Genomic DNA, 25,810 nt, shown 5'->3' on the forward strand with positions numbered 1-25,810 from the left:
CGGCGGGCACTGGTGGGTGTAACACAGCATTGGGCTCAGCCAGGAGCACGCTGTGACTCTCAAGTGAGGTTCGTCTCCTTTCCAGAGAGTAAAATAACAAGCATTTACAATGCAATGGTCTCGGCATTAGTAAAGTTAGAGCTATTGGCATTGTTTATGACATTGTTTTTGGGTAAGTTTTTGTTGTTAAAACATTTAAACAAAAGGTATTGTTATTTCCAATGTTAATACCTTAATAAGTCTTAAATGCAATATTTATTGCCTTTGTACTTACAGACAGAGTTAGCTACACATATATTGAGTTAGCTATTGATACAGTAAATACTAATGTTTTTTTTGTACTGTTTTCTAAAGATAAGCAAACCATAATGTTATTAGCAATTCGAATAGCTGTAACTTTAACACTAGTAGTATTGTTGGGTGACCTACTGTTTAGATAGTGTACTATTAGTTGTGAAGAGAAAGGTTTGAATAGGACGTTCTATATTCTAAATGGAGGAGTAATTATCCTTATCCAAGTGCATTAAGTAATATTTAGAAATTATATATATTTTTTTTTTAGTAACACTAGTACCCAATTTTTGCCAAATGTATACATAAGTCATTGTGTAATTATTTATCCGAATGGCGCATATAAATACATGCAAGTACATATCAAACATTATTTCGTAGAAAAAATAAACAGTAAGTCAAATGTGATTTAAGATTTTTATTAACTAAAATATTTATTTTGTATGTATCCATTTTATTCAAAGTTACAAAAGTAGTTATATTTTTGCAGATTGCATAATTTAATCTTCGTCAAGAATTTCGACAATGTGTTCATTTTGAAATATTATATTTAGTGTTTTCGGTAGATGTGGCATAAGAGCCTCTGAAAAGTCCTCAATATCTGCTGGAATTTGTAGGTGGTCCATTAAAAGCGCATTGCTTATTTGTACCGATTTTAAATGTTCATTATCTTGAATTTGTATGGTAATGGTGCTTTTTTCCTGAGTTGTATTTTCGAGTCCATATATAGTTATCTGCAGTTGTTCTTGGGGTGGCTCAATTTTCTGCAAATAGAAAAAAACATCAGTTATAAAACCCATTTTTTACTGTTTTTTTTTTTTTCTATATTTTAACGTGCTTTTCAGAGAAATAAAAAATTTTTTTAGATGCTGAAGGAATTTCTCCAAGATTTTTCTGTGAATTGCATTTGTTCAGCGCGGTTCAGAGAATGTGAAAAATGTAGTTGAAGGCAAAGACCCAAAGTGCGTACTTATGTGTTCTTACCTATGGAATTTATGAAGGCGGTGTTGTATTTTTTTTGATGCAGAGTGTTTCTAAATGTAGTGCAAGATGATGTAAAGGTGTCAGATATTTATAAAAATGTATGTTTATATGGCACATTTTGTGAAAAATTTGCAATAGAATTCGAATATGCACAGGAAAGTAGTGAGAGAGTGCAAATAAACTCCAAGTTAAGTAATAGGTAATGTAAAATCGAAAAGTGCATTTAAGGCAGTTTTGGATTAGTATGTATTCCAAAAAGGTAAATATAGACATAGATAGAGAGTTGGATGTTGTTTTGCTTGAGATGTAGTAATGTATGATTCTGGTGCTATTCTAATAGTAAGTTAGTGCTATATATAAAGTAAGATATTTTATGTTTCCATGTGTTTGTAGGTAAGGTGTAGATATGGACAAAAATAGTTTATATGGCATGGTTATGGACTAGCATTTTAAAATGTGTGCCAAATTATTATAATGAAAGGTGTAGTATGATTTGCAATGTATTGACCTACATGTTTTGAAGTTTGTCGTTAGGTGTTGAGCTGTAGGAAAGGTAAACAGAAAAGTTGTTTGTGATATTTCGAGAGTGTTTTGTATGAATGTATATGCATGTATTTAAAGGCGATATAGTATTTTGGTGTTTCAGCTATGTGTATGAGATTTATGTGTAGAATTCCAAATTGTATGCTGAAAAAAGAGCAACTGATGTTACTACGTGTGATATAAAAATGGTGAATTTAATGAGTCTTCTGTTCTAGATGTGTAAGTAATTTCTTTGCAAAGAATACATTTTTTGTTTTTGCGCATTGTATTTTTACTTTGTACTTACTTGCAATTGTGTATTCCGAGTAGAATTTAATATTTTTTCGTTGTTAAATTCATGCACTGTCAGATGGGTTATTTTTATGTAGCTCCCAAGTTCAATGGGAAAGTCTGCTGCGTCCCTCCACAGTGTTATTTTCACTGAGTCTGTTGCATCGTTTACTGTTATTGATTTTAGTTTTGTTTCTTGCCCTCCAATGAATACAGTTTTGGTTTCTTCCTCCTGTCAAATTTGATAAACAATCATTGTTATTGGTTCTTGCATAGATAGTATACACTTGTGCTGTATCTTTGTTTATTGGAGAGAACATGCGAGTGAAAAGTTTGTTGATTGTTGTGGTGTATTAGTTGTGTAATAGTGTGTGCTACAGTGTGTATGTTAGAGAGTGTGCGTTAGAGACTTTTGTATGGAAGTATATATATGATATAATTTGTGGGAGAGTGCACATAAAAGAGTAGATGATGATATTTTGTATAGCTATCATTTTTAGAAGTGTTTGAAATAAATAGTAAAAATACTTTACATGTTTGAAACTTGTGGGACTGTTCCATGTAATCAACACTTTACAGTGCATTTAGTGTCCAATGTGTATTTTTACAGATGTTAATGTTTTTTTTCGTAAATTATATTAGTTAAATATAATTTAGATTGTAAAATGAGCGAGTAGAGTTGCTAGAATATTGTATGTGTTGTGCAGTAAGTATAGTGCTATTAGCAGCAATGTTGTGTATTCTATTTGAGTTTCTACATCGATTAGTCCTAAATATAGCCTTTAGATGTTATTTCTCTATAAAAAATTGTTGTATGCTTGTAGTAGATTGTACTACAGAGTATTGGCAAAGTTTAAGTAGCAATGAATGAGATGGAGAGTGTCCGTTTTTAACTATTTGTAACCTTGTGGTGTGTGTAAAAGGAGTAAGCAACAGCTATTACTTGAAATGTTTGTAGATAGTATGTGTGTTGGAGTGAGTGTTGTATATAGTTTATAGTAAAGTGTGCTGCTAATAGTGTGTGTTTTAAAGAGTTGCAGTTACTAAATGGGTTTTGAATGTATGGTATAGTGGTTTGAAGAGTGTGATTACAAAGTGTGTGTGGCAGATAGTGTTGCTGATAGTATGTAAGTTTACAGACTACTACATGCAATAGTTAAGCACCTTAATTTTTTTATGATACGTACCTCTGATATTGTCCCTAATATGCTCATCAATGTCCGTAAATTAGCTTTTCTTATAGTTTTTATTGGAGAAACTGGGGGTGCAGGCGGCTGTAGCAAATATACTGCTTCTTGGGTTATTGTTTCCGGGAGCGTTAATGGTGGCATTCTCGAAATCTTTGTTTGTTTCGTTAAGATGATGACATTGTTCTTGTTTATAAAATTCCGAATTATAATTCCATTCCCTTCTTTTGTTAGCTTGAAAAAATCATCATTGTAGCAAGTTCCTTTAATGGACCCACTTTCATCAGCAAGAGCAATGTGGAATAAAATCTTATTTTCTTGCTTAGCGTTTTTGTAGTGTGTTTTTGCAGAGCATTTGACTATGTTTGCTCGTATTGCTTTTTGATACGGTTTGCTTTCCTCGTGTTTGGTTTCCTTAATTTCTTGTATAGAAATCATCTGCAACGAGACAAATAATGTAAGTAGACCTTCTGAATCTAGCATGTAAAGAAAGGAAATTCCTAAAGCAAAATAACATACAAATTGATAATTTCAGTCTATTAAATAGCTACCCATAATGCTTTGTGATCGCTATAGTAGGACTCTAGTATACCAAAGTGAGTTATCTCTTCATTAACATATATATGGTCTAAGGTTGAATTGTAGTCTGTTGTGTAGTTTTGTATTTTTTGGTGACATTGAAATTGGTTTCGCATGTATTCTAAAAGTAGTGTTGCATTATGTGATACTTGTGCTAAATCTATGTTGAAGTCGCCCATTATTATATATTTGTAGTTTGGGTAAAAGCTCAATACGCTAGTTAACACTTGAAAAAGTTTTTGTAGTTGTACATGTGGTGGCCTGTATATTATCACAAATAAGTAATCACAATTCTTTATAAATAAAGTAAAATGTAAAATGTCAATTTCGTGCTGTGTTTCATAAATTGGCAAAAGGCAAATATTTTTCTTGTAATAAACAGCAATCCCATGCTTGGTATTTTGATTATGGAATTTATCAAATAGCATCAGATGATAGTGGTCAATATATAATAAATGACTGTTCCCTTCCCTAGTTGTGTTTATTTCATTGAGACATATAATATCTGCCTTCATGATATTTGTGTCGGCTTGTATAGCTTTGTGATTTTTTTGTAGTGAACGTATGTTGTGTACAATAACATTAAAGTTTAGCAGATAATTACATAATTGTGGTACTGATATTTCTAATAGCATATCTGTCCTTAAGCGGGCCATTTCTTCATGAACCTTTGGGTGGACAACTATTTTGTCCTGCTTAAAGTTTTTAATATATATGTTTTCTAATGATTTTGCTCTGCTTAAAGCAACATAATGCAAATGATGTATTTTACTATTGTTAAAATGGATGTAAAGTGGTTCAATAGTTTCTCCTTGTGTTCTATGTATAGTACGTGCAGATGATTGGCGTAGTGGGAATTGCTTGCGTATTATTGTTATAAATTTTTGTGTAAATTGAAAATGTCTAGAGATAACATGAATTGGTGTCCAATGAGGTGAAATGTTACTGTGATATATGTGCCTATTTTCCTGTCTTGTTAATTTGCCAACATTTTCTTTATCAAAAAGAATCCATATCACATTTGGAATGCTATTGATAGTTTCTACTAATTCAACTATACCTGTTGCACCATTTGTTAAGCCATCGTTAACATTGATATTGCATGTTAGATCGTATCGTAATTTTAATGCAATATGCAATATAAATGGCAGGCCCATGGTCTTAGTTGCATCTGCAGGTAATTGCATTAGTATTTTTTTTTTTACAATTTCGCTTAGGTCAGATGCAACTGTATCTATTGCGGTTGATGTGTATACAGGGTATTTTGTTATATGTTGTAACAAAACTTCATTATTAATATTATTAACCTCTTTGTTTGTTGCCATTATATAAGGGATGGTTTTGGTAATGTTTTGGGGTGGGTCTTGCTCGCGTGTTTGTATTTGTATAATATCGTCATTAGTTTGTTTTCCTTCTCTTAATCTATTTAGTAATTGAGCAAATGGTAAGTCGTTTAGCTGTCTCATAATTTTTGTTAATTCAAACAACTTAAAGTGTGTTTGCCATAAATTTGTACTTACTGGTCTGTATGAATGCCTAGAATTTTCAAATATGTATGTGTCAAATACTGGTTTTAACTGATAAAAATCTCCAATAGCTAATATGGATATCCCACCAAAAGGGAGTTTGGACATTTTAATTTCTTGTAACCTGTTATGTATAAAATTGAAAAGATTTGCCCCTACCATTGATATTTCATCAATTATCAGCAATTTAAGATGCAATAATTCATTTTGAAGTGCACTCCTGTTCTCATGAGTGAGTGGTTTATGAGACAGCGATTGCGAAACTGGTATTTTGAATGTACTATGTAGCGTTTTACCATGGATGTTATGTGCTGCTTTGCCTGTTGGAGCTGTAAGCAATACATAAATGTTATCAGGATTTTCCCCTGCTTTGGTATTGTAATAGCGTAGTAATGTTTGGTAAAGGGCTGTTATAAGGAAGCTTTTCCCTACTCCTGCACCACCTGTGCAAAACGTATAGCAAGGTGTTTCTTTGGTTTTTATCCAATGCAAGTGATGGTATATAAAGTTAAGTTGCTCATCTGTAAGATTTTGCATCAAACTGTGATATTGGTCATCCGGCATTATATTATTGGTTAAAAGTTCATCATTACTTGTACTTCTAATGCCTAAATCAAATGATAAGTCATATAATAGTGGTTCATTTGTTTGAACTTCAGGACAAATGTTTTCGTCAGTTTCTATATCCATTGGGGGTATAAGTAATGCGTCCAATGTACAGTCTCCATTGGCATTAGGTGTTAAAGGGGTATTATGCCTATTATACTTAGTATGATTAGCGTCAACTATATTTTGAAGTTCTAGGTATTTTTCATAATATGTTTCCTTATTACCAATAATTTGATTTTCTACTCTCCAGGGATAATAAAGCATTAGCAATTCTCTGTAATAATTTTCAGGGTCATTTTTTTTATTAAACCTGCAATACCGAATTATTTTTTGTTTTTGCCGCTTTGTATAATCTGTTTCTGCAGTTTTATTTGGTATATTAATTTCAAGTTCTTCCTCATCCGAGCTATAAAAGTTGTTTTCGGTGAGGAAATTATCATGGTCTGTTGCATTTTTCTGCTTTCTATTTTTATGATTTCCATGATACATAGATGCATAGTCAGCTAATGTACACGTTTCCAAATCTGTAGGACGTTTGCTGTACTTTACTATTACATTATCATATTGTATTTGATTGGATGTATCAGGTAACAAATTTATAGTCTCAATGTCTTTTAATAAGTAGGTACGCTTTTCTGGAGGGCTTGTATTAATGAAAACATACGATCTAGAACTTTTGCGTAAAGGAATTTGAAGTATAAGATAGGCTGCTTCTTGCGCGCTTATTTCTGTACAGTTTAGGAATTTGTTACCTATATGCTTAAGCTGCTCTTTTATGCTTGGATTGTGATAAACTTCTTTTGCTGCTTGTGCAATCAACTTGCTCATTCCACGCTGTGATTTACTAATATATGATACTATATATACGGCACATGCATATGCGTCTAAGATGTATTGTATATCAATGTTTGCTTGCCATGCTTGTAAAATTGTCGTATTGTAGTTATTAATAAAGCATTCAGCTGGTGTTCTTTTTAGGAAAATTGTATTTTTTTCTATAATGCAGCGTATACATCTAACATATTGACTTAGATCTAGTTTCATTGTATCTAAAAACTGTTCAAAGGAATAATGTGAGAACTCTTGCGTGTTCATAGTTAGGTGGATTAGTTCGATTTTCTGTAAGAGCTCTTGATCAGTTTTGTCTAGTGGTAATGGTTCCAATATAAAAGTTTCTGGCATTGGATATTTTGGGTACTGGTATTTGCATGTTCTTTTATGTTTAATACGACAATTTTTGGTATGTCCATGCTTTTGTAGTGGCAATAAAGGCTCGATATTTGTATCTTGTTGTTTTGCACAGGTTATATATTTATCTATAAAAGCTGTAACAGTAGTAACTTCTGAAGTTTCATACTGTGGAGCTCTTTCAATCCATATTATAGCATGTATATGTGGTGATCCTCTTTGTTGAAATTCTACTCTATAAAAGTAATCTATCACCTTGCCAATTGGGTTACTTTTATGCAGTAATATACAATTAAAGAATTTTCTAACTTGAAAGTCAAAATGTCGGGCACAAGTAATGGGATTTCTCTGTATTAATTTGCATTTTTCCTCCCATGACATTTTTTTGAATTCTTCTTCTGTACATTCTTTTTTTTTCTCAGTGCGTAATAGTATGTTGATTAAATGATACCATTTAGTTTCTGCTGCTGATAATGTTAAAAAAAATGTTGGTATCCCTAATTGTCTTATCATAGCAAATAAGTCTTTTTTGCATTGCTCCCAATATGGTGGTGAGCCACGTATTGTTTTTAGTATTTTATATCCCTCATTAAATTGGAAAATGCTATCTAATTTTTGTTTGATGTCTTTTGCTGTAATAATGTTACCATTGGTAAAATATTTTCTAAGTGAGATGTATATTTTGCTCTGTATTTGCTTAATATGCAACTTTTTCAATTTGAAGAAAACATTTGTCATGGAGTTTGCTACTCTTAAATCATAACTTCTTAATTCCCATTGACATATTGTACTGTAATGTATTGGTACATGCCTTTCTTTGTTTGTTGGCCTTCGCTTCCCACAAAAAATAGTGGGGAAAGCTAAATATTCAGAATCTTTGTCTTCATATAGACCCCTTGGTGTGTTATATTCTGCAGGTGCCAAGTTAATAATGTTAATGCTTTCTGTAGTTATAGTTTCATTAGTTAGCATAGTATCTAAATTCCCAGCTGCAATGTTGTCTGATGAATCTGATGTATTGTTTGCATCAGAAGTGTCATTACAAGGTGGCATATTCTCTGGTGTATATTCCCAATCTTTATTAACAGTGACTCCATATTCTTGGAACATACTGCTAGTAGTTGCTAAATATAGAGCTGCACGCTTTACTTTGTTTGGCCTTACATTTTCGAAATGGGTATAGGATTTATAGCTTAATTTGCGTTTTAATTTTATTGGAATCGTCATGTTATCATTAATTTGTCTTGGTAAAACAGTTACAGTTGTCATAACATCGGCAGGAACGTTAACTACTGCACCTGAGAGAGATTTTTGGAAGCCTCGCGGCAGCGTTCTGATTTGTAAAAAAGGTATTCTTGGCGATACTAATCTCTCTTCTAAATTATGCAAGTGTAATTCAGGTGGGATATCAGGAAATGTCATCCCATTATAGAAAGAACATGGTGGTATTTTGTCCTTGGCAATATAGTTGTAACATGTCCGGCATATATCTTCTGTTTGATATTGACTAATGTTACATTCTATGAATTTAGCCCTTTTTTTTAACTTGTGCGTTGTTTGCAAACTTTGTTTATGCCACAACTGATTGCAAATAGTGCAAGCATACTCTGGGCCATATTTAATTTGTGCATGGAAAGTACTAATTGTGGCATTTGTCAAAGATGTTATATTTCTGGCATTAAGTGTATTTTCTGTTTCTTGTTCATGCAATCTTTTTCTGTTACAGTTATTTGGTTGTACTTCTATTGCATTTGGTTCATTGTGTATCCCAGCATTATGTGTAAATGTGTTTGTTATTGGATTGGGATTGTTAATAGCTATGATAGATTCAATATGACTTGTGGTTGTGGAATTATCTGTATGCATTTGCCTATCGCTGTCGAGTGTTTCTGTAATTGTATTTTCTAGTTGTAACTCTATAGGTGTGATATGTATAGAGGCATGTAGAGTTAACTTAGTAGTATGGATATACATGTCTCTTATAGGTGTAACTTTTTTCTCTCTATGTTTTCTTTGTGTTGTCTCAAGTGACAATTTGCTAATTTTGCGTACTGTAACTGGAGTGAAGTATAAAGTAAAACTTAACGAATGTGGTACTTTGTTCTGGAGAGCCAACGTTCTGATGTAACCAATAACCTGCTCAGGTGATTTGATTTGTAAAGCAATAGAGGTCCCCTTAGCAGGAGGTATTATCTCCTCATTTTGGCTATTTGAATTAAATACAAAGTATGCATGAATCGTTTTGAATATTGAAATAGTGTATGCATTAAAACAAATCAATATACCACTGTTCAAATGCATTGAAGTAAGGGTTCTCAAAAGCCTTGCATTTTGCATTTCTGTTTGCTTTTCCTCCAACGTTATGCTCTTTTTTTGCTTAATTGCATATATAACGTCATTGTGCTCTATGTAATTGGGTAAATATTGTGGTTGCATACAATTTTCTTTATTAATTGACTGCATTTCAATATATAGTGCCTTTCCAAGTCCCATAATAGATTGCAAGTCTTGACTATCCCAACTATGTGCGGGTTTACAGTAGTTATGTAGAATAGCAAATAGACTATTTTGTATAGATTGTGTACACCTTGATGGTAGTGTAAGATTTGTTTGTGTTTGCTGTTTGTCTGTACTATATACGACATTTATATGTTGTTGTGTTTGTGGCCAAAAAGTTTGTTCTATGTTGTTCCTGATGTTAATATGCATTTTTGACAATATAGTCTTGGTGTTATTTTTTGGGCTAAGTATTTTGTTACCCTGAGTGTTATGTTTGTTTGTAGGATGGGAGCTTTGTATATATGCGTTATTATGCAAATCACTTGTTGAGCCTGTGATGTTTTGTGTCTGTATGTTTTTTGTATCACAACTCGTGACTCTTGTGTTGTGTCTAAGTGTATTTCTAAGTATATTTGCGTATGTCGGAGTATTATGTGAGTTACTTGCATATTCTGTTGTATCTATGCTAGTGCAGGTAGGTAGCGTCAGTTGTGCAGCTGTTATAGGCACAATGCAATTTTGTGAGGGGGGAATATGCTGATCACTAGCTAATGATGCTGATGGCTGAAGAGTACCTGCCTTTGATCTTTGGAGGCAATCTCTTTCATTTTGTATGCGAGTTCTTAATGTGTGTGTGAATAAATCTGTACATGCTTTAGTAGAATGCACATAAATATGCTTGTGTAATATGGCACTTGCATTTTTCTCTGCTATGAGCATTGCCTTATGTAGTGAATCTTTTTTAATTGGAATTATATCTATTGGAGTTAATTCATATGGTAAGTAATTACTATTGGGTCGCTTTAGACTATATGCCAGATTTGTTATGTACTGTATAAGCCCTTCAAATGATATTTGTATGGTAATACATGTCCCATTTGGGTGAGGCATTCCTGTGGTGTCGCGGCTATGCGAGTCAAATACAAAGTATGAATTTTCACTGTGCATAATAGCTATAACATACATATCCATGCAAAGTAAAACACCGCAATGCAAATTGAGTGCAGCTCTCAATACTGTTTGCATATTTGGCGAAGATGGGTCAAACTGTTTCAGTATATCCCCATAAGAAGGTTGTTTAAGCTTAAGCGAATAGATAGTGTCATTGTGTTGGATATAATTTGGTAAATCATCAGGATGCATAAGCTGTTCTTGATTTATGGAATGCATATCTATATATAAAGCATCCCCTAAGTCCATAATGGCATGTAAATCTTCTACAGTCCATGTATTAGCAGGTTTGTAGCTATTGTGTATGATTGCGAATGTGCTGTTTGGCAAACATTGTTTGCCCCGCGAAGTAGGAGAAAATTTGTTATGCCCTTGATGATAAGCTGCCTGCAGTATTTCCATGATATTAATAGCGACACCAAAATATTGTTCAAATAAACTGCCGGTATTAAACTACCTATTATAGGTTTGTATTGTAGCGTTCTTTGGATGCTGTATTTTAGTGTTGTAAGTTTCTTGTATGGACTATATATCTGTATGCTTCTATACAAGTATAATGCTAACTAGCATATATTAAAATTTATATACACTTTCTAACTTTTCTGAGTAGTTACTATTTATTTGTATAGCTATACAAGGTTCATGCAACTTCCCTTGTGCTGCTAATAACAGTAAGTAATAAATAGATGCTGTTCAGCAAACTAATTTCGGTGAGATAGGTTAGATGTATACTTTATTAAATTTATGCTATATGCATAGGATTCTAAAATGAATAGAAGTGTCTTCTAAGCATGCATTTGTTGTGTGTTTCTATACGCTTGTAGTGTTTCCACGAATGTTGTGCTTTAAGCAAAGGTCAGTGTTTCTTAAATAGTCTGTGAATGATGTTTACGGATTTGTAAGCACTAGACTTTCTCAACAGCCTATAGGTATCGTTAACAGAGGTTATGCATGCTGAAAACAATGAGTATGTTTCAAAAAATATATATATATATTCTAATGATCCCAACTGATTTGTTTTCACCACAGGCTGGTGTATCAACAATAAATTAAGATACTTTCACCTTGATGCCTTGAAAAAGAATGCGCAACTTCTCACAGTTATCTATGGAAGAATAAAAACAAGTATTAATGTTGATTTAGCATAGTAATATACAGTAAGTTGTCAATAGTAACGAAATTAAGTAATTTTTGCATGGCTCATAAAGTTGGTAGATGTAATGGAGGGAAAACACAAGTAGAAATTGTATCCCAAAGAGCAATACAGATGTAATAATATGGAGATGGTTTGTAGTGTAAGGTTTCTGTCGAGTATGGTAGAAAAAGTGTTGTAAAATGTAGCATAGTGTAGACAATGTGTAGCCAAAAAAGTGTACATCGAGAATGTGTAGCAGAATGTGAAGAAAAGAGTAGTAGAGTGTTTTTCTTAGAGTATAATATTTAAATAGTTTCATTAAGAAAGACAAACAGTACGGTACAAAAACAAAGGCAATAAAACTTGTCAGTGCTTCACATAATTCATCCCATGGTAGTCTGCAGCACGGAATTATGCAACATATTGGCGCATGCGCTAAGGTACAGGGGCTAAGGCAGAGGCGCAAAGTAACACGTGTTATGCCACATGTGTGAAGTCACAGAATGTGTGTGCTGTAAAGAGTAGATGGAAGAAATTGTGAATGAGAATGTATGCTAAAGAGTGTGTGGTACAGAATGTGTAATAGAGAATGCATGGTGTAAAAAGCATTGTGGCCAGTGTGTGCTATTACAGTTGAAAACAGGGACAGCAAACTGAAAAACTTTGAGAAAAAGTTGACAGCGCCTCACGTAAGTAACCCCATTGGAGTTTGCAGATTGGTTCTCACCTGCATGCTCACTTTCGCATCATCAGCTATTGTCAACTTAAAGGTTTAAAGTTTGAAAAAAGCTAGGTAAACAAAGAGGAGAGTAAAGAAGAGGCAGTGTGTTATACGTCAAGGAGTAGCAAGTGGAGTAAGAGTAATGTATGTACAGTACAATTTTAAAGGATAGTAGTGAGGATAAAGACAGTAGAGATGTAACCATTAGCTCTGGTGCATGTTGTGAAGATGTACATAAAAATGCGTGCAACAGGTAGTATGGTAAACATTATGTATAATCATAGTGCATGAGAGTGTGCAACAGAGCACGTGCAATAGAGCGCATGCAACAGCATGCATGCAACAGAGCGCATGGAAAGGAAAGAGGGCGCGTGGAAAGAGGGCGCGTGGAAAGAGGGCGCGTGGAAAGAGGGCGCGTGGAAAGAGGGCGCGTGGAAAGAGGGCGCGTGGAAAGAGGGCGCGGGGAAAGAGGGCGCGGGGAAAGAGGGCGCGGGGAAAGAGGGCGCGGGGAAAGAGGGCGCAGGGAAAGAGTGCGCGGGGAAAGAGGGCGCGGGGAAAGAGGGTGCATAAAGAAATAGTCTATTAATGGCGCAAACACTGAGCTATCTAAAGGATAAACTTTCTTAAAAATTTGACAGTGCCTTACATAAGTAACATCATTGCATTGTGCAGATTGGTTGTCATGTGCATTCTGACTTTCTCATCATTAGTTATTGCCAACAAATAGGCTGGAAGTGTGAAAAATTTGGCGGAAAATAAAGTGAGAATAAAGAAGAGCCAGTATGTAGTATACATGGAGTAGAAAGAGCAGTAAGAGTAGTGTGTGTAGTGTTGGCTTGATAGTAAAGGCTAGGAGGATAATAAAGGTAGTAGAGTTGTAAGCATTAGCTAGGGTGCATGTAGAGGAGATGTGTATTATAATTTGCACAGTAGCTAGTATGTTAAAGTGCATACCAAAAGACAGCGTGTAGTATTGCATAGAGCGTGTGGCAGAGAGGCTGTGGTAAAGAGCTGGTAGTACAGAGAGTGCCATAGAGGCTGTAAATATAGTGCGTGCTATAGAGTATATGCACCATGTTGTTATATGCGCTAAGTTACACGCGCTAAGTTACCTGCGCTAAGTCACAGTTGCTAAGCCACATGTGTCAAGTTACACAATGAGAGTACTGTAGAGAGTGGCTAAAAGAGTGTGAATGAGAATGTGTGCTAAAGAATGTGTGGTACAGAATGTATAATAGAGAATGCATGGTGTAAAAAGCAGTGTGTGCTATTACAATTAAAAACAGGGATAGGATACTGAAAAACTTTGAGAAAAAGTTGACAGAGCCTCACGTAAGTAACCCCATTGGAGTTTGCAGATTGGTGCTCACCTGCATGCTCACTTTCTCATCATCAGCTATTGTCAACTTAAATGTTCAAAGTTTGAAAAAGCCAGGAAAACAAAGAGGAGAGTAAAGAAGAGGCAGTGTGTCATACGTCAAGGAGTAGCAAGAGGAGTAAGAGTAATGTATGTACAGTACAATTTTAAAGGATAGTAGTGAGGATAAAGAGAGTGGAGATGTAAGCATTAGCTGTGGTGCATGTTGAGAAGATGTACCTAAAAATGTGTGCAACAGGTAGTATGCTAAAGATTATGTAAAATCATAGTGCATGAGAGTGTGTGTGGCAGAGAGCATTTAAGAAGTGCATGCAACAGAGTGTGTGCAAAAGAGTGTGTGCAAAAGAGTGTGTGCAAAAGAGTATGTGCAAAAGAGTTTGTGCAACAGAGTGTGTGCAACAGAGTGTGTGCAACAGAGTGTGTGCAACAGAGTGTGTGCAACAGAGCGCGTGCAACAGAGCGCGTGCAACAGAGCGCGTGCAACAGAGCGCATGCATGCAACAGAGTGCATGGCAAAGGAAAGAGGGCGCGTGGAAAGAGTGTGCGTGGAAAGAGTGTGCGTGGAAAGAGTGCGTGGAAAGAGTGTGGGTGGAAAGAGGGCGCGTGGAAATAGGGCGCGTGGAAAGAGGGCGCGTGGAAAGAGGGCGCGTGGAAAGAGGGGGCGGGGAAAGAGGGGGTGGGGAAAGAGGGGGCGGGGAAAGAGGGGGCGGGGAAAGAGGGGGCGGGGAAAGAGGGGGCGGGAAAGAGGGGGCGGGAAAGAGGGGGCGGGGAAAGAGGAGGCGGGGAAGAGGGGGCGGGGAAGAGATTGCGGGAAAGAGGACGCGGGAAAGAGGGCGCGGGAAAAAGGGCGCGAGAAGAGGGCGCGGGGAAAGAGGGGGCGGGGAAGAGGGGGCGGGGAAGAGGGGGCGGGGAAGAGGGTGCATAAAGAAATAGTCTATTAATGGTGAAAACACTGAGCTACGTAAAGGAAAAACTTTCCCAAAAAGTTGACAGTGCCTTACATAAGTAACATCATTGCATTGTGCAGATTGGTTGTCATGTGCATGCTCACTTTCTCAAAATTAGTTATTGCCAACAAATAGGCTGAAAGTGTCAAAAATGTAGGGGAAAATAAAGTGACAATAAAGAAGAGACAGTATGTAGTATACATGGAGTAGAAAGAGCAGTAAGAGTAGTGTGTGTAGTGTTTGCCTGATAGTAAAGGATAGGAGGATAATAAAGGTAGTAGAGTTATAAGCATTAGCTAGGGTGCATGTAGAGGAGATGTGTATTACAATTTGCACAATAGGTAGTATGTTAAAGTGTATGCCAAAAGACAGCGTGTAGGAAAGTGGGTTGCATAAAGCGTGTGGCAGAGAGGCTGTGGTGAACAGCTGGTAGTACAGATAGTGCCATAGAGGCTGTAAATATAGTGCGTGCTACAGAGTATATGCACCATGTTGTCATATGCGCTAAGTTACACGCGCTAAGTTACCTGCGCTAAGTCACAGTTGCTAAGCCACATGTGTCAAGTTACACAATGAGAGTACTGTAGAGAGTGGCTAAAAGAGTGTGAATGAGAATGTGTACTAAAGAGTGTGTGTTGTGGAGTGTGTTTTGGAGAATGCATGGTGTAAAATGCATGCTGTGGTGTGTGCGCAATTTCTGTTGAAAACAGGGTTAGTAAAAGGAAATAATTGTATAAAAAGTTGACAGAGCATCGCGTAAGTAACACCATTGTAGTTTGCACATTGGTTCTCACCTGCATGCTCACTTTCTCATCATCAGCTATTGTCAACGTTTAGGTTTAAAATATGAAAAAGAAACGAAAACAAAGAGGAGAATAAAGAAGAGGCAGTGTGTCTTTTACGTTAAGGAGTAGCGAGAGGAGTAAGAGTAATGTATGTAGTGTTAAATTGTAAAGGATAGTGTTGAGGATAAAGGTCAGTAGTGATGTAAGCATTAGATGTGGTGTATGTTGAGGAGATGTACTTAAAAAGGTGTGCAACAGGTAGTATGGTAAAGAGTATGTAAAAGCATAGTGCATGATAGAGCGTATGGCAGAGAGCATTTAAGAAGTGCATGCAACAGAGTGCGTGCAACAGAGCACGTGCAATAGAGCGCGTACAACAGTGTGCGTGCAAAAGAGTGTTTGTAGAGGATTAAAGTATATTATTGCTGGAAAAATTGACATAGGCAAAGTCCAAATCCCCTGGTAGTGTTGAGTGTTTAATGTCAGTAACACTATTGAGGTTTGCCAAATACTTTACTTGTATCTTCACTTCTTCATTGTTAAATTTCGGCAGCATATAGCTTGAAAGTTCCCCAAAGAAAGGATTAAAAAGAGGCGCGTCTAACGACCAACAGTAGTCTTAATGTAGGCATTAAGTATGATATATGTAGAGGAGGTGTCTCTAAAAAAGTGCGCTTTAAATTGTATTCTGTACAATATAGCATGTTAAAGAGTGCATGTTAAAGATTGTATGGTAAACAGTGCAAACGCAAGACTGTTTGTAGAAAACTAAACTATATTGCTATCTAATAAATTCAACTGCTCTAACGTAAAATTTGCCAGCGCCTCATGTTATTAACACCATTCGAGTTTTCCGATTGTTTGGCATGTGCATGCTTACTTCCCCATCAACAGCTAATGCCAAATGTGGTTTATATTCACATTTTCACGATGTCACACAGGCATTTACATAAACCTACACATACACACTGCTTCATTCAATCGTGAATTTAAGTACTCCATGCAAACTTCCCATTTTGCTAAATTCTTTAAAATCAATAATACATTATTTGATTGTGCACAGCCATCTATGTATTGTTTTTTGTGGCCCAACTCTTTTCTCTCCCCTTTCCCATAGCAAGCATTTGTTGAGGAAGTTTCCCTCAGCCTGCCCCACGCTCTTCAGAATCATGGGTGTCTTTTTTTGCAACTTTTCTCTTTTGCCCAGCCGGACCTATATTTGATGGTGGGCATGTTTCTTCTATTTTATCTTTGGCCTTTTCCGGCTTATGTTTATGGCTGTGAGGCAAATTCTTCATGAAGCAGTATGGCAAGCAATGTGCTATGTTTTTTGGCTGTTTTGTTGTTTGCTTGCTTTTTATCTAACTTTTTGTTTCTCGAGCTTAAGCGGTGTGGGTCATTCCGGTGCAGCGGCGTGCAGGGAGTGCTTTCCTCGGTAAGTATGGTGCTGTTTGTGGGACTTAGGTAAGGCATATTGTAAGTAACTCATTTTTTTTTTCTGTTTCGTTACAGGTCTTCAGCAGTGAGGGTCGTTCCAGTGCGGCGGCATGCAGGGAGGCTTTTCCTTTGTAAGTATGGTGTTGTTTGCGGGACTTAGGTAAGGCATATTGTATGTTTTGTAACTAACTGTGTATCTTTGTTTGTTTACAGGGCTTCATCGTTCTGGGGTGCTACGGTGGAGATGCCTACATGGAGCACTTTCCCCAAATGTATAGTGCTGTTTGGGCTATACATCTATTAAAAAAAGCTAGCATTAGCTACGATGTTTAAGAGGTGTGCTACAAATGGTGTGCAGTAAAGTATGTGTATTGAGAGTACGTGTGGAAGAGGGCGTGGGGAGGAGGGCGCGGGGAGGAGGGCGCGGGAAGGAGGGCGCGGGAAGGAGGGCGCGGGAAAGAGGGCGCGGGAAAGAGTGCGCGGGAAAGAGTGCGCGGGAAAGAGGGCGCGGGAAAGAGGGCGCGGGAAAGAGGGCGCGGGAAAGAGGGCGCGGGAAAGAGGGCGCGGGAAAGAGGGCACGGGAAAGAGGGCGCGGGAAAGAGGGCACGGGAAAGAGGGCGCGGGAAAGAGGCCGCGAGGAAGAGGGCGCGGGGAAGAGGGCGCGGGGAAGAGGGCGCGGGAAAGAGGGCGCGGGAAAGAGGGCGTGGGAAAGAGGGCGCGAGGAAGAGGGCGCGGGGAAGAGGGCGCGGGGAAGAGGGCGCGGGAAAGAGGGCGCGGGAAAGAGGGCGCGGGAAAGAGGGCGCAGGAAAGAGGGCGCGGGAAAGAGGGCGCGAAAACACTGAGTTAGCTAAAGAAAAGTTGCCCACAAAGTTGACAGTGCGTTACATAAGTAACACCATTGCATTGTGCAGATTGGTTGTCACGTGCATGCTCACTTTCTGTTTATTTGTTTTTTTTGACAAATAGGCTGAAAGTGTCCAAAAAGAAGTGGAAAAAAAGGTGAGAATAAAGAAGAGACAGTATGTAGTATACATGAAAAAGTAGTTTTGAGCAGTAAAAGTATTGTGTGTAGTGTTTGACTGATAGTAAAGGATAGGAGGATAATAAAGGTAGTAGTTGGAAGCATTAGCTATGCAGCATGTAGAGGAGATGTGTATTGCAATGTGTACAGTAGGTAGTATGTGAAAGCGCCTGCCAAAAGATAGCATGTAGAAAAGTGTGTGGCATACAGTGTGTGGCAGAGAGCCTGTGGTAAAGAGCTGGTAGTACAGAGAGTGCCATAGAGGCTGTAACTAAACTGCGTGCTACAGAGTATATGCACCATGCTGTCATATGCACTAAGTTACATGCGCTAATTTACCTGCGCTAAGTTACCTGCGCTAAGCCACATGTGGTAAGTTACACAATGAGAGTACTGTAGAGAGTGGATAAAAGAGTGTAAATGAGAGTGTGTGCTAAAGAGTGTGTGGTGTGAAGTGTGTTTTTGAGAATGCATGGTGCAAAATGCATGGTGTGGAGTGTGAGCAATTACTGTTGAAAACAGGGTTAGGAAAAAGAAAAAATTTCAGAAAAAGTTGACAGAGCCTCACGTAAGTAACACCATTGGAGTTTGCAGATTGGTTCTCACCTGCATGCTCACTTTTTCATCATCAGCTATTGTCAACTTATAGTTTGAAAGTATGAGAAAAGCAAGGGGAAACAAAGAGGAGTATAAAGAAGAGGCAGAGTGTAGTATACATAAAGGAGTAGCGACAGGAGCAAGAGTAATGTATGCAGTGCACAAATAATAAAGGATAGTAGTGAAGATAAAGGCATTAGAGATGTATGGTGCTGTTTGGGCTATGCATGTAGTAAAAAAAGCTAGCATTAGCTACGATATTTAAGTGGTGTGCTAAAAATGGTGTGCAGTAAAGTATGTGTATTGAGACTACGTGTGGAAGAGGGCGCGGGGAAGACGGCGCGGGGAGGAGGGCGCGGGAAAGAGGGCGTGGGAAAGAGGGCGCGGGAAAGAGGGCGCGGGAAAGTGCGCGGAAAAGAGGGCTTGGGAAAGAGTGTGCATCAAAAAATAGTGTATTAATGGTAAAAACACAGCTAGCTAAAGAAAATAGTTGCCCACAAAGTTGACAGTGCGTGACATAAGTAACACCATTGCATTGTGCAGATTGGTTGTCACGTGCATGCTCACTTTCTGTTTATTATTTTTTTTTGACAAATAGGCTGAAAGTGTCCAAAAAGAAGGGAATAGAAAGTGTGAATAAAGAAGAGACAGTATGTACTGTACATGAAGAAGTAGTTTTGAGCAGTAAAAGTAGTGTGTGTAGTGTTTGACTGATAGTAAAGGATAGGAGGATAATAATGGTAGTAGTTGGAAGCATTAGCTATGCTGCATGTAGAGGAGATGTGTATTACAATGTGTACAGTAGGTAGTATGTGAAAGCGCCTGCCAAAAGATAGCATGTAGAAAAGTGTGTGGCATACAGTGTGTGGCAGAGAGCCTGTGGTAAAGAGCTGGTAGTACAGAGAGTGCCATAGAGGCTGTAACTAAACTGCGTGCTACAGAGTATATGCACCATGCTGTCATATGCGCTAAGTTACATGCGCTAAGTTACCTGCGTTAAGCCACATGTGGTAAGTTACACAATGAGTGTACTGTAGAGAGTGGATAAAAGAGTGTAAATGAGAATGTGTGCTAAAGACTGTGTGGTGTGAAGTGTGTTTTTGAGAATGCATGGTGAAAAATGCATGGTGTGGAGTGTGAGCAATTACTGTTGAAAACAGGGATAGGAAAATGAAAAAAAATCAGAAAAAGTTGTCAGAGCCTCACGTAAGTAACACCATTGGAGTTTGCAGATTGGTTCTCACCTGCATGCTCACTTTCTCATCATCAGCTATTGTCAACTTATAGTTTGAAAGTATGAGAAAAGCAAGGGAAACAAAGAGGAGTATAAAGAAGAGGCATAGTGTAGCATACATAAAGGAGTAGCGACAGGAGCAAGAATAATGTATGCAGTGTACAAATAATAAAGGATAGTAGTGAAGATAAAGGCATTAGAGATGTAAATTTGCTGTGGTGCATGTTGAGGGGATGTATATAAAAATGTGTACAAAAAGTAGTATGCTAAAGAGTATGTGAAATGATAGTGCATGAGAGCGTGTGACACAGTGCATGCAACAAAGCGCACGCAACAGACCGCGCGCAACAGAGCGCGCGCAACAGAGCGCGCGCAACAGAGCGCGCGCAACAGAGCGCGTGCAACAGAGCGCGTGCAACAGAGCGCGTGCAACAGAGCGCGTGCAACAGAGCGCGTGCAACAGAGCGTCACACGCGCTAAGTTACACGCGCTAAGTTACACGCGCTAAGTTACACGCGCTAAGTTACCCGCGCTAAGTTACCCGCGCTAAGTTACCTGCGCTAAGTTACACGCACTAAGTTACACGCGCTAAGTTACACTCACTAAGTCACACAATGAGTGTGCTGTAGAGAGTGGATAGAAGAGAGTGAATTTCAATGTGCGCTAAAGAGTGTGTGGTGTAGCGTGTGTTTTGGAGAATGCATGATGTGAAATGCATGGTGGCGAGTGTGCGCTATTACTGCTGAAAATAGGAATAGCAAAAGGTAAAACTTGTACAAAACGTTTGCAAAGCCTCATGTCAGTCACACCATTTGAGTTAGCAGATTGGTTCTCACCTGCATGCTCACTTTCTCATCATTAGCTATTGTCAACTTTTAGTTGTAAATTATGAAAAATCATGGAAAACAAAGAGAAGATTAAAGAAGATAAAGTGTGTAATAAACATAAAGGAGTAGCGAGAGGAGTAATTTATGTAGTATACAAATATTAAAGGTTAGTATTGAAGATAAAGGCAGCAGAGATGTATGCCAAACAGTGCATGGCATTTTTAAGCTATGAACCATATGTTCTGAATGAAAAAATTCATTTTTTTCCAACGCGTGATTCCCCAAAAACAATTGCACAGTAGTATCTGCATTACTGCGGGTAATACATACATGAACGCCAATGTTTGTACAGCAAACACTAAAATTAAGTAACCTTCGAGGAGCGATGAAATAATTTAGAAAAGGATACCTCGTCCCGCTAGCGTACTTTGTGAAACCCCTCCCACCCCCTCCAAAAGTCTAACAAACATCACATGACAAAATGTCACTGCTAGTATAAGCTTAACCCCCCTCCCCCCCTTTTCGCCCCCCTCATCACACACTTGTTTCAGTTGGTTCCATTAGCATAGAAGCCTTAGAGATTTAAGTAAGGTAAAGACGCGTTTTAGACGGTACCTATACGTAAACAATGCACCTTGAAAGCATATGCAAAGAATTCCAACCGGAAGATGGTAAATGTATTCAAATGTCAAGAAAAAGGAATAGAAATAAAGCCAAATCTATAGAATGCGCGCACCATAACTGCAATCATAGGCCAAAAGTCAGATCCAAAAGGAGGCATGCACATGAAAGCATTTCACATAAATGTTTCGCATCACAAAACACATTTTTCCAACAAAAGTAAAACAGTCGTAAGACATGTAAAAAGTAGCAAGCGCATTAATATTCCACTGGTGCGAAATTTGTATAATAGCATATAATTGCAGATGACTTGCAACAGTCGCAAGTTTGCAATGCAATCGATGTTAAAGTATCTTATGCATAGAGTGTTTCAGTGAGGAGGAAATAAGTGGCAAACTAAAGCCAAACGTTACCGTAATAAGGCTAGCATTAGTGCACATGACAAAATGGCACTGCTAGTAGAAGGTTAACCCCCCTACCCCCCTTTTCGCCCCCCTCATCACACACTTGTTTCAGTTGGTTACATTAGCATAGAAGCGTTAGAGATTTAAGTAAGGTAAAGACGCGTTTTAGACGGTACCTATACGTAAACAATGTACCTTAAAAGCATATGCAAAGAATCCCAACCGGAACATGGTAAATGTATTCAAATGTCAAGCCAAACGAATCGAAATAAACCCAAATCTATAGAATGCGCGCACCATAACTGCAATCATAGGCCAAAAGTCATTTCCAAAAGGAGGCATGCATATGAAAACATTTCACATAAATGTTTCGCATCACAAAACACATTTTGCCAACAAAAGTAAAACAGTCGTAAGACATGTAAAAAGTATCAAGCGCATTAATATTCCTCGGGTGCGAAAATTGTATACTAGCATATAATTGCAGATGACTGGCAACAGTCGCAAATTTGCAATGCAATCGATGTTAAAGTATCTTATGCATAGAGTGTTTCAGTGAGGATGAAATAAGTGGCAAACTAAATCAAAACGTTACCGTAATAAGGCTAGCATTAGTGGTGCAAGCAAAAAGAGCAAGTCAATGTACTGCATGTGCATTCGTTAAAGTTGGCCTAATATGTTTCGAAAGCTGTTCGGTTTTAAGCTAAAAACAAAATGATGGCATCTAAACGTTACGCTTACAAATCAAAATAAGCAGGATAACCAACGATGGCGAAGCGGTACCGTAATGTATACCGAAATACTGGCGAAAGCCAAAAGCATCCAGGTTATGTGCTGTCTATGTGTGTCCCTTCTAAATTCTGCCCAATCTACGCTCACCAAATATTTTATTGCAAACTTGACAAACAAAAAAGCGCGGGTCGGAAGTTTAAATGCATTCAGATACGAAGCGCACTGTGGTAACTACAAAGCGCCTAACATGTTGCCAAAGGTTGAGATCGCAAAACCACTGCACTTGTCATTAGCCAAACACGACAGAAAACGTTCAGTGAGTTCATTGTGTAAACGGAAATACAATAGAAGCTGCTTACCTTTTAGCAATAGAGATCGTTTTGGTCGTACTGGATGACCCACGAAATGTCTTGAATGTCTGCTCTCCCAGTTTAGGTCAAGGAAAAGAGAAATAAAAGGGAGTTAGTTCAAATGTTTTCTGAAATCTAGCCATCTATTCGAAAGGCAAATGCATTGTAAGTTGTATTTTAAGTAATAATTGTACGATTTTGGACAACAGAGCAAGTGTGCAATGCAATCCAGGGAAACGTTTGTAATGCAGTGTGCGCCTCACAAAGTATGCAAAACACGCGTACCGTAATGTGTATAGTAAGAGTGGCAAACACCCAAAAACTGCAAAATAACGTGGTGTGCGTGCGTGCTCCTTATAAATCGTGTTAAATCTTTCCTAGCAAGTGATTTCTTTTCAACGATTGTAATCGCGGCTTCGAAACTTAAAGTCAGCAAGATACCAAACGATGGCGAGCCGGTACCGTAATGTATATATAAATCGCGGCGAAAGGTAAAACATTAATGTAATGTGGTGTGTGTGCGTGTCCCTTGTAAATTCTGCCTAACATATGCTAGTAAATCTTTTCGTTGCAGCTTTTAAATAAAAGTGCGGCTTTGAAAATTTAAAGCCATAAAGACACTCAGTGAACTTTGCTAATAAATAAAGCATATAACATGTTTGCAAAGGTCAACATTGGAAATTTACTGTACTTGTCATTAGCAATCCACGATAGAAAACGTTCGTTGAGTTTATTTTAAAAAGGGCAATACAATTGAATTTGCTTACCTTTTTGCAATAGAGATAGTATACTTCGTACCGGATGAACCACGTAATGTCTAGAATGGCTGCTGTTCCAGTTCAGGTCGAGGAAAAGAGAAATGAAGCGTATTTAATATAAATGATCTCAAAAATGTAACCATAGATTCGAAAGCAAAAGGCATTTCAAGTTGTATTTCAACTAATAAATGTACGATCCCTGACAACAATAGCAAGTCTGAAATGTAAAGCATGGAAAAGTGTATTATGCAGAGAGCGCTTCACTAAGTATGCAATACACGGGAAACGCAGCCAATCGGTACCGTAATGTATTTATTAATAGCGGCGGACACAAAAAGCATGCAAGGTAATGTGGTGTGTGTGCGTGGTCCTCACAAATTCCGTCAAATATTTATCAGCAAGTGTTTTTCTTTGTAAAATGCAAGTAATCGCGGCATTGACAATTAAAGGGAGCAAGATACCAAACGATGGCGAAGCGGCCCCGTAATGTATATAATAATCCCGGAAAAAGCATAAACATTAAGGTTATATGGGGTGCGTGCCCCTTCTAAATGCTGCCCAATATAAGTTAGTCAATTTTCCCGTTGCCGATAGTAAATAAAAGCGCGGTTTTGAAAATTTAAAGGCATCAAGATACTGAGCGGACTTTGCTAACAATAAAAGCGCCCAACATGTTGGCTAAGGTTAACATAGTAAAACACCAGCACTTTACATTAGCAAAACACGATACAAAACGTTCAATGCGTATATTTACAAAACGGCAATACAAATAAAGTGGCTTACCTTTTCGGAATAGAGATAGTTTAGCTCGTACTGGATGACCTGGAACCAAGCAATGTTTTCGAATGGCTGCTCTTCGAGTTTAAGTACAGTCAAACCGGAGGAAAGGGGAGTTACTTTAAATGAATAACAATAGAGAAGTAACACTTGTTTACGAACAGCACGCGTGTGAAATCTTCTTGTTGTCTAGCCGTATGCTAATGTTTGGGTGGTGGTCTTCCTTGGATGAAAGGAATGTCTGCCTGAGAGTGTGTGCTATCGTTAGCGAGGAGGTGTGAATTCCTGGTGAATTGAATGTGAAAGCATGCATGAGACAGATAGCGATCCAGCAAAAGGAAACGCGGCTCCAACCTGTCTGACCGCGTTCAAAGTTTTTATCAAAGAGAATTCACCGCAAATGCGCTGTAAAGCTTAAACCTCCTTTACGAACACAAAACATTCTAAATACAGGCAAAATACGAAAATAAGTAAACAGACTTACCTTTAGATGCCTTACCTTAGACCCGCCAAAAGATTAATACCTACAGAGTAAAGGTCCTAAAGCACGATGCTGCCCGGGATAGTCAGGCCCGCGGAAGTCCCTGTAAAACCCCCCCAAAAAATGTCTTAGTGAAATACGAATCAGACAAGATGTCTTATGAAAGATCCGCAAACACCAGCATACATACCGGCTGAAGTAATCTTTGCATGACGCTTCCCAAGGACGGATCGGCCCGGTGAATTCCTGTGAAAAAAAAAGTAAAAATACAAGCGTTAGATAAGGGACAGACAAGATGCTTTACTACAGAGGCGGCAAACGCATTATACATACCCATGGAAAGCAGTGCAAGCACGTTGGTTCCCGGGAACGGGCCAGAGAGAGGCATACCTGGAAAACAAACAGAAAGTAATTTATTCCAATAACAACCTGAGGTAATGCCTACAATTGGTGAACAAACTTCAAGTGACCCGTTTATAACTGCGTAGCACCTACCATGCGATCTGCAAAAGACTGTCACTCTCCCCCAATAGCAGATTATGTTAAAAAACGTGCCCTTTTGATAACTCCCAAGCATTACAATCAAAGTAAACGCAATTTTACATTGAACATATTACGTTTCAAATAATTCAATTTAGCTGTCTGTAGCTGCGCCCGCCTACCGTGAGATCTAGAAAAGCGTGCCACTCCCACCACATCAGATCCAACCCAAAAACGTGCCCCACCCTCACCGTACGCAAATATTGAATTGCACACAATACACGTGACTGTACTTCCGTTAAAAATCCTGTATTCCAAAGAAATAAACCGCCTAACATACAACCTTAAAAAAGTGAACACATCCCCAAAAATTACAGCATCGATAACTCTCCAACATTCTAATTATCGTCAAAGTAATTTTAGAATGAACCTAAAAAGGAATAAAAGATTCGCACTTACCTGTCTGTAGCTGCGTCACTCCTACCGTCCGATCAGAAA

At 38.0% G+C, this 25,810-nt stretch overlaps 1 protein-coding gene across 3 annotated transcripts; it reads right to left on the reverse strand.

Moving 5' to 3' along the window:
* Nucleotides 1–695: 695 nt before the first annotated feature.
* Nucleotides 696–25,555, reverse strand: LOC146785188 (uncharacterized). Of its 3 annotated transcripts, XM_085634068.1 has the most exons (9): nt 25,166–25,555; nt 25,023–25,078; nt 24,358–24,935; nt 23,584–23,645; nt 22,826–22,884; nt 11,692–11,732; nt 3,276–3,713; nt 2,105–2,320; nt 696–1,055 (listed from the first exon to the last, which is right to left on the reverse strand). In XM_085634068.1, exons 7-9 carry the CDS (start codon nt 3,711–3,713, stop codon nt 792–794), a joined length of 918 nt encoding a protein of 305 aa, XP_085490194.1. In that variant the 5' UTR covers nt 11,692–11,732; nt 22,826–22,884; nt 23,584–23,645; nt 24,358–24,935; nt 25,023–25,078; nt 25,166–25,555; the 3' UTR covers nt 696–791. The 3 variants fall into 3 exon arrangements, with proteins under 3 accessions (XP_085490194.1, XP_085490195.1, XP_085490192.1); XM_085634069.1 differs by lacking the exons at nt 23,584–23,645; nt 24,358–24,935; nt 25,023–25,078; nt 25,166–25,555 and having other exon boundaries at nt 22,826–23,001; XM_085634066.1 differs by lacking the exons at nt 11,692–11,732; nt 22,826–22,884; nt 23,584–23,645; ... (1 more) ...; nt 25,023–25,078; nt 25,166–25,555 and having other exon boundaries at nt 3,276–5,867.
* Nucleotides 25,556–25,810: the final 255 nt, after the last annotated feature.

This window comes from Triturus cristatus, chromosome 11 (genome assembly GCF_964204655.1).
Source record: "Triturus cristatus chromosome 11, aTriCri1.1, whole genome shotgun sequence".
Classification (NCBI taxonomy): Eukaryota; Metazoa; Chordata; class Amphibia; order Caudata; family Salamandridae; genus Triturus; species Triturus cristatus.